Source organism: Papio anubis, chromosome 6, assembly GCF_008728515.1.
Source record: "Papio anubis isolate 15944 chromosome 6, Panubis1.0, whole genome shotgun sequence".
Taxonomy (NCBI): domain Eukaryota; kingdom Metazoa; phylum Chordata; class Mammalia; order Primates; family Cercopithecidae; genus Papio; species Papio anubis.
Genome location: NC_044981.1, coordinates 51,028,585 through 51,042,689, shown reverse-complemented (window position 1 = coordinate 51,042,689; position 14,105 = coordinate 51,028,585). Strand labels below are relative to the sequence as shown.

The following is a 14,105-nucleotide window of genomic DNA, read 5'->3' as shown; positions in this document are numbered from 1 at the left end:
GAAACAGTATTTATGACTCCATCTCATATCAAAGCATGAAGGATCACTCCCCTCTTGCCCAAGACAGTTGGAATGGAGCAGTTGTTGAGGTCATCTTTGACTAGCACTGGTCAGTGCATTTATCCCGGTTACAAGTGTGGACACACTCAAAACACGGCTTTATTTTAGTAAGGAGCTCAGGTTTACTCATCCTGATGTGCAGGGCACATGTGTCCTCTGCGTCCTCAGGTGATGGACAAGCCCTCTTTGCGCCCTCCCCGAGACTTTGCCCTAGGGTCCCCAGAGGCAGCAGGGATTACACCAAAGGCTTATTCTGGACAGAGGAAAAGGTTGCACAGATAGAGTCTTTAGATGTCACCAAAGATCAGTGTTGCCTCTTATTTCTTCCCTTTGCCTAGGGCTGGCCCTGAGTCCAGAAAATTTGAAGAGCTTTCTGAATACTTTTATCATTAGGAAAAAAATGACAGCATCACCAGATGAAAAAGGCCCTGAGAAATTTCCTCAAATCCCCTAATTTTTCTGATTAGAAAACAGAGACTTGGCAAATGAATGTGTCTGACCTGAGGTAACCCACCTAGAAACAGCAGAGCCGGGCTGGGATCCAGGTTTCCTGCCATCCCCAGGGCATGCCAGGAAAGGCAGCTGAATGAGTGCAGAAAGCCCCTCCCCAGGCACAGTAGGGGTCTCTGTCTCTTGCTAACCTGGGGCCTTGGAAAAGTCACTTAACACATTTCTCTTTCCTTTTTTTTGAGACGGAGTCTTATTCTTGTTGCCCAGGCTGGAGTGCAGTAGCGCAATCTCGGCTCACTGCAACCTCCGCCTCCCAGGTTCAAGCAATTTTCCTGCCTCAGCCTAACGAATAGCTGAGATTACAGGCACGCACAACCATGCCCGACTGATTTTTGTATTTTTGGTAGAGACAGGGTTTCATCATGTTGGCCAGGCTAGTCTTGAACTACTGACTTCAGGTGATCCACCCGCCTCGGCCTCCCAAAGTGCTAGGATTTACAGGCATGAGTCACCACGCTGGGCCTTTTTTTTTGAGACAGATTCTTGCTCTGTTGCCCAGGCTGGAGTGCAGCGGTGCAATCTTGGCTTACTGCAACGTCTGCCTCCCAGGTTCAAGCGATTCTTGTGCCTCAGCCTCTGGAGTAGCTGGGTTTACACTACACCCAGCTAATTTTTGTATTTTTAGTGGAGACGGGATTTCACCATGTTGGCCAGGCTGGTCTTGAACTCCTGACCTCAAGTGATCCGCCCGTCTCCCAAAGAGATAGGATTACAGGCATGAGCCACAGTGCCCAGCCTTCCATTTTCTTGGCTATAAAATGAGGCTAGTAATAGTACCTACTACAGAGCCTTGTTGGAAAGATTAAGGATTAGCCCTTAGACCTGCCAGGGAATAATTGCCCCTACAGAGCTGTCATATTGCTGTTACTGTTTTATGCAATCCCAGGTTGCCTCCATCACCTCGCTCCTGCTATCAAGATGAAGGTCTGCACTTTGAGACTTAGGGACAGAGGCATCTATGGAATTTGCTCCCTTTGCTAATCTGGCAAAGTCAACAAATCATGTCTGTTCAACCCGAGAGGAGCCTCTGGAGATGTTAGGTCACGGCATGGAGCAGTTTCATGTAAGAAGCATAGAGTGCTGGATGGAGGGAGAGTCAACAGCCCAGCCGGGGAGTAGAAGAGGCTTTCTGAGAGCTCTGGGAGGCCAGTTGAGTGTGGAAAGGAAGAGAAAGGGGTGCATGAGCTATGAGGGGGCCTGGGTGAGGGCACTTGGCACGGGGGCAGAGTGTAGAAGGCCAGGAAGGGGGAATGTGATGTGGGCATTTGCGTCTAGAAAAGAAGGGGACTCAGTGCCTGTGAAAAGAATCATTTTCTGTGGGGCTCAGGAAGGGCCTCTCACAGGAGATATCCTACATGGGGCTCCAGGCCTTGGCTGTCTTCCCAGGGAAAGGTGGTGTTTGCCATGGGGAACTTGCACACTGCATGGCTTAATTCAGAGACGAATGGTGCCCACTCCTGTCTCTGGCACTGCTAGTCTCCCTGAGCCTTGTTCAGCTGGGAACAAACATGCTCTTTCCTTGAACCACACTCTTCAAATGTCTCAATGCAAGACATTGAGGTCAGGGCAGAAGTGGAATAGAGGGGCATGGTAGCTATGAATAATGTTGGAGTAAGGGGAAGTGAGAACCATGAGGGAACTATTTCAAAGAAATGGGCCCTTGGCACTGGGCTTTGGTGGGGCCCTGGGACTGCCGGCCAGCCCCAGACCACTGGTCATGCAGACATGGCTATTCAGCAAAGCTGGACATAGTCCAAGGCAAGGCCCTCTTGGAGAGAAAAATTTCAAAATTAAAAACAAAACCAAATGAAAGCACAATCAACTCCCTCTCCTCTTTTTCCCACCCCTAGTTAAATAGTACAGTCTACACTGTTGAAAAATCACATCTCAGGAACAGCACACACTTTCTGACAGCATCTGCCAAGATTTCCGATGAGGCTGATAGAAACGCGTTCCATTTTCATGTTGGATAATGAGTAGATGGGAGTCCTTGCACATCTGTTCAGGCAAGATAATGATAATATTATTACTAGAGGCATTGTGCTGCAAATACAATCTATTTTTTGTCTCTCCCATCCCCTGCTCATGTCCCTCTCTTTCCTCCCTTCTCTTCTTACTGTTGTGTGTCTCCCTTTTTCTCATGTTTCCTTTCTTGCTCTCACCTTTCCTCTTCTCTTTTCACTTCTGTCCTCACCTAGGTGTCCTGCTCAGCTTGCAGAAACCCATGGGACAAAGTGAGGAATTCCCTTCAAATCAGGAGCAAGATTGCCAAGAAGGCACGGTGGGCAGGGGTTGGCTGCTGAGATCATGATAGACGGGAGCCTTTGGGTCCTTCCTTGCAGGCGTGGTGATTCCTACTGTAAGGGACCCTCTCCTACTTGTCAGCAAAAGTCCTTCAGCCCAGTCAGAGAAACCGCCAGACCTGCCCCATGCCCAGCATCATCAGCAAAGAATCAGGGAGACAGCAATGTGACCAGCCAATTCCTGACAAAGGGACAACAGATGCAAAGGGTTTAATATTTTTAACATCTAAGAATGTTTTGCATCATAACAGGACACTTCTGGATGCCTAACCAATTTATAAAGAAACACAATTTTAAAACTATATAAGCACGAAGAATCAGAATGTGGGGTTGAACTTCAGAGTCAAGGAGAGCCCGTCCTTGTGTTTTCCAAATAATTCATTCATTCATGTTTGTCAACAAATATTTACTCAGTACCTACTCTGTGGCAGGCAATGATGGTTACTGTCTCATAGATGGAAAGCTATGATCCCTGCCTTTCAGGGTCTTAAAGTCTACTCCAAGGCAAACTTCTACCAAATCTAAACATAACTTTGGTCCTGAACATCTTTTACTTGGAAGCAGAATCCACTTGGGGCATCTTCACTATGGAATTACCTTGGGTATCAACATAAAGATGGAATGGTACAGATTTCCACACTTTGGTCCATTAATCCATCCACCCAGCCACCTTTCTACACAACCAACCATCCATTCACCCATTCATCCATCTACCTACTACCCACCGATCCACTCATCCACACATGCATCCATCCACCCACACATCCATCACTCATCCATTTACCTATCCATCCATTTATCCTCTGCTCACTCATCCATCATCCTTCCAAGCACGTGGTAAGAGTTCATTTATTAGTCCAGCAGGGAGCGGGGCATATCTAACCAATTACTGTGGTAGAGAGTTGTGTAAAGCAGAACACTGGTAGTTGCATGCATTGTCTGTGCCTGATAATTAACAAGCGAATGGTTCCTGAACACTGGGCTGTGATCTGAAAAGCAGAGATGGGATGAATTGCAAGGACTGGTAACAAGGTTCACAGAGAGATGCCTAGTTTTAATCAAGATAGTTTCTGAGTTTCTCTGCGGCCTAGGAGACAGCTGCTCAGAGACGGCAGGCACAGCAGTTGAGTAACAGGGGTTCATGAGTTGTGTTTTGGCTCATGGAAATCTTCTTTCCACGGAGTTCTTTCTATTGAACTTTTCCTCAGTGTGATGGCATACTGCATCCTAACAGTGTCCCTCTGATAATTATTGCTTTCTCTGTGTACATAGAACAACTAAGGGCCAGCACAGTGGCTCACACCTGTAATTCTAGCACTTTGGGAGGCAGAGGTGGGAGGATTGCTTGAGCCCAAGAGTTTGAGACCAGCCTGAGCAACATAGTGAAATCTTGTCTCTACAAAAAAATTTTAAAAATTAGCTGGGCATGGTGGCATGCGCCTGTGGTTCCAGCTACTGGGAAGGCTGAAGTGGGAGGATCACTTGAGCCTGGGAGGCCAAGGCTGCAGCGAATCGTGATCGTGCCACAGCACTCCAGCCTGTGCAACAGAGTGAGACCCCATCTCAAAAAAAAAAAAAAAAAAGAAAAAGAAAAGAAAAGAAAAATAAGGAATAAGCGTATTTGTCAGCAGCTTAAGTTTCTAATACACTTTTCATCCAAACATGCCTCCCAAATTAGGCCAGGCGCGGTGGCTCACACCTGTAATCCCAGCACTTTGGGAAACTGAAGGGGGTGGATCACCTGAGGTCAGGAGTTTGAGATCAGCCTGGCCAACATGGTGAAACCCCAGCTCTACTAAAAATACAAAAATTAGCCAGGCGTGGTGGCACACACCTGTGATCCCAGCTACTCAGGAAGCTGGGACAGGAGAATCACCTGAACCTGGGAGGTAGAGGTTGTAGTGAGCTGAGATCGCACCACTGCACTCCAGCCTGGGTGACAGAGTGAGACTCCGTCTCACAAACAAACAAACAAACAACAACAACAAAAACAAAAAACAAAGATGTCTCCCAAATTAGAGGAAAACAGTGCCTGAAATTGCTCCCTTGCTTCCCAAATGTCACATCCCAGTATTTTTCTGGTGGTCGGAATTCTGGCTGAAGTTTACTCATGTCTAGTGTCAAGTTGTGTCCTTTTTTTTTAAGTCTGTTTTTAACAATGCTCCCCTCTTGCCATCTGAAAGTCCGGTGGCACATTCATTAGTTGCCGGGAATTGCTCTGTCTCTAGCTGAATGAGAGCTGGAAAGGGGAAACTGGGCGCAGTGGTCAGAGCCCTGGAGCTGTCAGGAGTCCCGGTTCCCACGCCTACTCTGCCACTGAGTCACTAGTGGCCATTGGACAAGGGACTTGGTTTTTCTGAGTTATCGCCTGTCTGCTAAAGGAGAACAGGCATAGGGTTCAGAGGCAGTGCTGGGAGCAACAGACCAGGAGGGAGGGGGGCCTGTTTTCAACCCTGCTCATGAAATCCTTACTAATGGCAGCAAGATCTGAGCCTTCCTTTCTTTGCTTCTAAAGTGAGAAAGTGGATCTATAATGTTTAAGGTAGTTTCTTTTTTTCTTTTTTTCTTTTTTTCGAGACACAGTCTTGCTCTGTTGCTCAGGGTGGAGTACAGTGGAGCCATCATAGTTCCCTGCAACCTCCATCTCCTGGGTTCAAGCGATTCTCCTGCCTCACCTTCCCAAGTAGCTGGGACTACAGGTGTGTGCCACCACACTCAGCTAGTTTTTGTATTTTTAGTAGAGACAGGGTTTCACTTATATGTGGGCCAGGCTGGTCTCGAACCTCAGGTGATCCACCTGCCTCGGCCTCTCAAAATGCTGGGATTACAGGCATGAGCCACCGTGCCCAGCCCTAAGGTAGTTTCTAATACCTCAAATCTCAATTGCATTCACTCTTATATTTAGCATATTTGATGCCAGGAGGAGATATTTTTTTCTTAATTTTTTTTTTTTTTGTAGAGATGGGGTGTCTCCCTATATTGCCCAGGTGATTCTCAAACTCCTGGGCTCAAGTGACCCTCCTGCCTTGGCCTTCCAAAGTGCTGGGATTACAGGCATAAGCCAACATGCCCAGCCCTGGAGCAGATCATTTTTAACCCCTTGCTCCTCTCAATGAAAATGAAAAGAATGCCACACACACACACACACACACACACACTGCATGCCATGAAACAAATGAGAGTATTGGCATTATGCCCTCTATTTCACTAGCTTAAGTTTTAAACACAAATAAAAGGTTCAAGTGGTCATGTAGAATGACAGAATTAAAGTAACCAGTCCTGTTTCTTTGTCTTTACAATCGCCATGCTATCACCGTTTGAAATTTTTAGTTTAAACACAAGAATCTGAAGTACCAGATTGGAGAAGTGAACTGTGTCCCAAACAAACTCAGATGATTCCAATAGGGTATGAACAAATATGTGTACCTGACACTGCACACATCAGAGGCTGATTGGGTACATGAGTTTCTAGGATTAACTTGCATGTAGAATGTAATGTTTAATTTTTTTTTTAGTTTTTTGAGACAGGGTCTCACTTTGTCACCCGGACTGGAGTGCAGAGGTACAGTGATGGCTCACTGTAGCCTTAACCACCTGGGTCAAGCTATCCTTCTGCCTCAGCACCCCCCTCCCCCAGTAGCTGGAACTACAGGTGCATGCCACCATGCCTGGCTAATTTTTTTTTTTTTTTCAGTAGAGATGAGGTCTTGCTATGTTGCCCAGGCTGGTCTTGAAATCTTGAGCTCAAGCAATCCTCTGTCCTTGGCCTCCCAAAGTGCTGGGATTGCAGGCATGAGTCACTGCACCCAGCCTGCAAAGTTCATTAAAAGATAAATAATAAAAATATGCTAAGTTGAAATTTACATACATATTATTAAGATTCTAAACAGCAATTGTTTAGAACTTAGACCGAAAGATTTGGAGGAGGGGAGGAAGTATTTTATTCCTAAAATTGTTTAGCATGTGCAGCACATGGTGATAATAAAAAAGCGGATCAATTTTCAGTCAATTTTAACATTAAAGCTTTTATTTTGAAATATTTTTAGGTTTACAGGAGAATTACAGAAATAGTAGAGAGATTTCCCACATATCTTTCATCCAGCTTACATAACCATGGTACATTTATCAAAACAGAAATTAACATTGGTACAATACTATTAACCAAACTACAGACTTTATTTGAATTTTATCAGTTTTCCCACTAATATCTTTTTTCTCTTCCAGGGCTAAGTCCAGGATAGTACATTGCATTTAGAGCTGTATCACTGCTTTAAAATTCTTCCCAAATTCACAATCCCTCATTGCCTGCCCTGGGGGCTGACCACTTCCAGCTCCCCTACTCCACTTGCCTTGATATACCCCTGATTCCACTAAATTTTTGTGGTATTGGGGGTAAGAAGATCTAATGGCCTCAAGGTAGCAATGGTGTGTTAAAATTTTTTTTTAAATAAAAACAAAATAAAAGAAGATCTAATGGTTGTGAAGTCTCAGCCTTTGGTGAAAGCTGCTGTTGAGCCTGATACAATATATTCAACTGCCAGAGCACAGATACTTCTACTTTGTCTAGCTGGAGATTCTTTAGCCAGGTACTCCTTGACAGTGACTGTTAGGTAAATGACATTTGCAAGGTTTAAGTGCTGAGTGCACAGAAATCAGAAAGCAAGGCTTGTTTTAGGCAAATGTGCCACATATCTTGTAAGGTAAAGATTTAGATAAAAATATAACTGGTGAAATGCACTGAAAAAAAAAATCCTGGCATAGACACTCTGGATGCCTGCTCCATATAAATTCTCCATTTTTCTTTTCATCAGAGTTCTTGTTTTGTTCGGGTAAAAGGTAGCCAGGCTCTTCAAAGGAGGCTGGACTTTTTCTCAGCCTCTCTGAGGACGCATTCTTGGTAAAGTTAATCTAATCACATCAATACCATTCACTTTGCCAACGATTGGTTTAGAAATGGGCATGAGATACAATCTGGTCAATAAGGCATGAGGAGAAGTCTGAGGTTTCTAGGAAAGTTTTCTTCACTCTTCAAAAGTCCCTTTCCTTCTTGTCTGAATTTTGGGTCTTGTTGTTTGAGTTATTCTGTGTTAAAGGATAGAATACCTGGAGCTGTTGCAGCCACTTTGTAACCATGAGGGGTAAGCCTGCAACAAAAGCAAACAAGTTTCAAAGTGGGTGGATAGTGAGATCCTGGTCTTTGATGCATTACTTATCCCTAGGAATGAACTAAGTCTGGGATTCTTGTTACGTGAGAAAATACATTTTCCACTTTGGGGAAAGGACAGCTACTGGAAAGAATTCATCAACACAAAAGCATGCTGTGCTCCAAGTAGATAAGGTTGGGGATAGTGGTCATTCTTACACAGCCCACGGCAACAGCATCTCTCATTCAATCATGCATTCAACCAATATCTGATGAGAACATAAGATGTGGGACTCTTGTGCTTTATGCTGTTGGACTATGACAGTACTCCATGGCAGGATTCATGCCTTGAAGGATTGCACCATGTAATGAGGGGTAAAACTCATAGACAAACATACCGATTGCAGGAGGACCTGGTCCTAGCTGATAGCTACACACAAATTGCTGTGTCGATGCCCCCAGACTAATGCCATGAAGCTTAGTGATAGAAGAGGTGCACACTCTTTGTCTTGAAAGATGGTTAACATTGAGAGGTGAACAAAAACACACAGACATAGGGATCGGAAACCATAAGTTCTGCTTTTTTAAAGAGGGAGTAATTTAGTTAAGAGTTGAGGCCGATTGCAGTGGCCCATGCCTGTAATCCCAGCACTTTGGGAGGCTAAGGTGGGCAGATCCCTCGATGCCAGGAGTTCAAGACCAGCCTGACCAACATGGCAAAACCCTATCTCTACTAGAATACAAAAATTAGCCAGGCATGGAGGCACATGCCTGTAATCCCAGGTACTTTTGGGAGACTTGAACCCAGGAGGCAAAGGTTGCAGTGAGATAAGATCATGTCACTGCACTCCAGCCTGGGTGACACAGCAAGGCTCTGTCTCCAAAAAAAAAAAAAAAAAAAAAAAAAAATTGATAGAGCCGAATTGTCGGCAGCCATGACTAGATAGGTAGAGAGGGAGAGGTAGTGCCTGCCTGACAGTGCTGTGCTTTAGGAAGCCTGAGCGGGCTGAAGTGTGGTCCAGCAAAGGGAACCCTGTGCTGAGAGCCTGACAGGCTGGTCTGAGTCCAGCTTCAGCTACCTACTCATTATGTGGCCCTTGGTCAGTCATGTCTCAGAACAGCTACAAGAAAGGGCTGGTAATAACTGTCTTACCTCCTTCACAGGGTGACTGGAAAGTGCAATATAAATGTAAGGGGTTGTTATTTCCTCCACATCCAGATGGAACTGTGTTCGCCCATTTCTAGGTCCCTGATCCTTGTCAGGAGAGTTTTCCCTTTTGTTCCTATTGCTGGAGCCACCCTCCGGTCTCCTCCTCGGTTTCATCACTGATCTCCCGTATCTCAAGTATTTTCAGTATTTCCCTGTCTCCTGGTTTTTCCTCTCTGTCTCCAAATATGTTCCAATCCCAAAAATTAAATATAATTTAAAGATCCTTCCTTAGATCTTCCATAGCCCTCAAAACACCACCCATTTCTCTTTTTCTCACAAAACATTTTTTTTTTTTTTACAAATAGACCTTTTTACCCACCTCCTTTTCTCAACTTCTACCTACTGTTAAGCCCACTCCAATGTTCAATTAAGTGATCTCTAAAAGCCAGGATGGCTGAATCTAGGGGCTTCATCTCATTCTCGTTCTGCCTGATTCAACCCGTCCTTAATGAAATTCTTATGTCGTGGCTTCCTCTACGCCACCCTTTCCTTTTCCTCATCTTCCCCCATTCTGAGTGCTGGGGTTCACCAGGATTCTGCTGAACTCAGACTTTTTCTCATTCTCTCAGGAACACTCATGTCACCTGATGACTTCAACAGTCCTACTGAAGATGAACTGAAAATACTTTAGTTGTGATTTTCCCTCCCCAAATTCAATCCAACAGTTTCCAACTGAGCTGTCAAAGTGTTCCATGGCTCCTCAACCTCAGCTTGCTCAAAGTGGAGGCCACCTTCTTCTCCTCCCTTAAACATGCTCTTTATCTGCTATTCCAAATAAATTTTTTAATGGTCCCACCATCATTTCTGTCATCCCAGATGCAAGTTCTGACTCATTCAACTCCCTTTTATTCTTACTGCTACTGTTTTTTGCGAAGTGCTAGCCAGACACAGTGGATCATGCCTGTAATCCCAGTACTTTGGGAGGTAGAGGCAGGAGGATCACTTGAGCCCAGGAGTTCGAGACCAGCCTAGGCAACATAGGGAGACCCTGTCTCTAAAAAAAAATAAAAATTAGTCAGGCATGGTGGTGTGCACTTGTAGTTGCAGCTACTCGGAAGTTGAGGCAGGAAGACCACTTAAGCCCAGGAGGTTGGGGCTGCAGTGAGCCGTGATTGCATCACTGTACTCCAGCCTGGGTGACAGAGACCCTGTCTCAAAAAAAAAAGAGAGAAGTGTTCATTACTTTACTGGACTGTTATAATAGTTTCCAAAGTGGTCTTCCTGTTTAAATCAGGATGGTCTTCCATACTCCTGATAGTTCTTCTCTAAAGACAGATCTGGTCATGCTTAAAAGCTTTCCATTTCTTGCCGGGTGCAGTAGTTCACGCCTGTAATCTCAGCACTTTGGGAGGCTGAGGCGGGCGGATCACCTGAGGTCGGGAGTTCAAGACCAGCCCGACCAACATGGAGAAACCCTGTCTCTACTAAAAATACAAAATTAGCCAGGCGTGGTGGCACATGCCTGTAATCCCAGCTACTCGGGAGACTGAGGCAGGAGAATTGCTTGAACCCGGGAGGCGGAGGTTGCGGTGAGCAGAGATGCTGCCATTGCACTGCAGGCTGGGCAACAAAGGCGAAACTCCATCTCAAAAACAAACAAACGAAAAGCACCAACTTTCCATTCCTTCCCATTGTTTGCAGAATAAAGTCACAATTCTTTATCACAGTATGCAAAACCTGCCACAATCCAGCTCTGTCTTAACTCTCCAAATTCATCTACCACACCTTTTCTGCATTCTCTGACAGTACAATCTGTCAGGTAAAGGCTCAGCCCAAATGACCTCCTCCCCACACCCCCAGACAGAATTAAGTTACCTTTTGCTTGTACTCAGAGCGTGTATATTTCAGGTTATTCTTAAGAGTCACCAGCATCACACTGAATTGTAATGATGTCTCAGTCTATTCTAAAAGATTGTAAGCTGGCCGGGCGCGGTGGCTCAAGCCTGTAATCCCAGCACTTTGGGAGGCCGAGGCGGGTGGATCACGAGGTCAGGAGATCGAGACCATCCTGGCTAACATGGTGAAACCCCGTCTCTACTAAAAATACAAAAAAAAAAACTAGCCGGGCGTGGTGGCGGGCGCCTGTAGTCCCAGCTACTCGGAGGCTGAGGCAGGAGAATGGCGTGAACCTGGGAGGCGGAGCTCGCAGTGAGCCGAGATCGCGCCACTGCACTCCAGCCTGGGTGACACAGCGCGAGACTCCGTCTCAAAAAAAAAAAAAAAAAGATTGTAAGCTTAGCAGTATTAACTACTTCTTGCTGTATAAGAAATTACAATAAAATTTAGTGGTTTAAAATAGCAAATATTTATTCTCTTCCAGGTGCAGTGGGTCAGGAATTCAGGAGTGGCTTACCTGGCTAGTTCTGGCTCAGGGTCTCTCATGAAGTTGTAGTCAAGAGATTAGCAGTGGCTGATGTCATCTGAAGGCTTGACTGGGGCTGGAAAATCTGCTTCCAAGGTGGCACACTCATGCCTGGCAAGTCAGTGATGGTTGTTGGCAGGAGGCCTTAGCCATATGGAGGACATGCCTCCACAGGACTATGAGTATCCTCACAAAGTGGCAGCTGGTTTCCTCCAGAGGGAGTGACCTGAGAGAAAGCAAGCAGAAACCCCAAATGCCTCTTCTAGCCTAGTCTTGGAAGTCACATACCATCACTTACACTATATTCTATCTGTTAGGAGTAAGCCACTAAGTCCAGCCCACACTCAAGGGGAGGGGAATGAATTGCCTCTTTTTGACAGGAGGAATATTGAAAAACTGGAGGACATACACTCATATGCCATGTAATGATGTTCTGGTCAAACAATATATATAACAGTTGTTCCACAAGATTGCAATGGAGCTGAAAATTTCCTATCACCTAGTGATGTCATAGCCACTGTAACACGGTAGGGCAATGCATTAACCACGTGTTTCTGGTGATGCTGGTGTAAACAAACCTACTGTGCTGCCCATAGTATAGTAGTGTAGTGTAGTGTAGTGTAGTGTAGTGTAGTGTAGCAAAAGGCCGGGTGCAGTGGCCTGTAATCTCAGCAATTTGGGAGGCCCAGACGGGCAGATCACTGAAGGTCAGGAGTTCGACACTAGCCTGGCTAACATGGTGAAACCCTGTCTCTAGTAAAAATACAAAAATTAGCAGGGGGTGGTGGAGGGCACCTGTAATCTCAGTTACTAGGGAGGCTGAAGCAGGAGAATTGCTTGAACCTGGAAGGAGGAGGTTCCAGTGAGCCAGATGGCGTCACTGCACTTCAGCTTGGGCAATAGAGAATCTGTCTCAAAAAACGGCGGATCACTTGCGGTCAGGAGTTTGAGACCAGCCTGGCCAACATGGTGAAACCCCCATGTCTACTAAAAAATACGAAAATTAGCCATGTGTGGTGGCACACACCTGTAGTTCCAGCTACAGGCTGAGGTATGAGAATTGCTTGAAGCTGGGAGGCAGAGGTTGCAGTGAGCCAAGATCTCGCCACTGCACTCCTGCCTGGGCGACAGAGTTAAGACTCTGTCTCAAAATAATAATAATAATAATAATAATAATAATAGTAATAATAGCAGCGGTGGGGGTAACTGTTAAATTCAACCATCTGAACCTATAAATAAACCAATTGTATAAAGTTCAACCTCACAGATGTGGCCGCATGTTGAAAATTTGAACACATCTTCACAACTGGAAAATCGAGGTGCTTCACAATTCTTGATCTTTTCTGTTCCTCACAAGACGAAGGTTCAACTTTGAGAAAGGTCAGTCTTGAAGTTAAATGAGGTTTAGTCCAATCTAGGCACTACTTTTTCATTTCCTTGAGAGTCAGATAAGGGAATTACAGACCCAAGACTGTATGCTAAGTAAGGTGGAGTGTAAATTGAGGAAGTAAAATTTCTCTAGGAACTCTATCCTTTCTCAATTACATTCCACCCCGTGCCACTTTTAAAAAATCATATTTACTTAGAAGTGAAACAACTGTGGACCTAATAAAAAATGGAATAGGAATTAGTTTTTTGTTAATTACGTAATTTCTGCACATCTAGAAAGTAACTGACTCCTTCATTACTGGTAGGATTAAATCCAATATTTGAGAATATAAATTAATTTATTAAAAACACCTTTTGTCCTTCCAGGAGTACTTTTAAGACAATATTAAATAGAAACTTTCAATGAGAAAGTGCCTTCCTTTTTTGCTTCTTCTGTGTTTATTCTTCCACTTCTTCTGATTAATATGTAAGGTAGACTTTCGGTGAGATGTGTGTAGCTAATAAATGGTGGCATGAGGTTCCCAAAAGTTACTGGGCAAAACTGCAATCATCCACCCTCTCCCCGCATTGGAGGGAAAGCTCCCCTAAGGCAGGGTCTTTCGGTGTGTTGATCTGCGCATTCACACAACCTGAACCGTGCCTAGCCCACTGCAAGTTCTCGATAAATACTTGAGTAATCTCCATTCACTGATCGTCCGTGCAGGGCGCTGTGGCCAGCGAAAAGGCCGGTTCGCAGCTTCCCTGCTTCCGCCGCACCCGCGCTGCCCTCAACCCCCAGGGCCACAGCCCGCAACCCCGAGAGCATCCGGCTGCCCGGCCACCCCCGGGGCGCTCGCTGCCTCCCGGGCCTGCCCTTGCCGCGGAGGAAGGAGCAGACCGAGGAGTGGGAAACCTGGGCCCACTTCCTGTCCGGGCAGGCCCGGGCGCCCGCCTCCTCCGCGGCCTGCTTTCTCCGCCGTGAGCGGCTGAGCCCCCGGCCCCGAGAATGCGGCCGGGCGCGGCGCTGGCGCGGGACGAGGAGGATCCGGGTCCCGCTCGCCGCCCCCGGACGCCTCCGCCCCGGCCGCCAGCGCGTGCCCAGCGGCTAGAGGGTTAAGCGCGCGGAGGGCGGGGCCGGGCGCGCCGAGT

The 14,105-nt window shown here is 45.9% G+C and overlaps 1 protein-coding gene across 1 annotated transcript; it reads right to left on the bottom strand.

The window, feature by feature from the left end:
- Positions 1-6,878: 6,878 nt before the first annotated feature.
- LOC108585462 lies at positions 6,879-14,050 on the bottom strand. Its single transcript, XM_031667123.1, has 4 exons — positions 13,647-14,050; positions 12,849-12,957; positions 11,580-11,814; positions 6,879-8,017 (listed from the first exon to the last, which is right to left on the bottom strand). Exons 1-3 carry the CDS (start codon positions 13,780-13,782, stop codon positions 11,694-11,696), a joined length of 366 nt encoding a protein of 121 aa, XP_031522983.1. The 5' UTR covers positions 13,783-14,050; the 3' UTR covers positions 6,879-8,017; positions 11,580-11,693.
- Between the last annotated feature and the right edge of the window lie 55 nt (positions 14,051-14,105).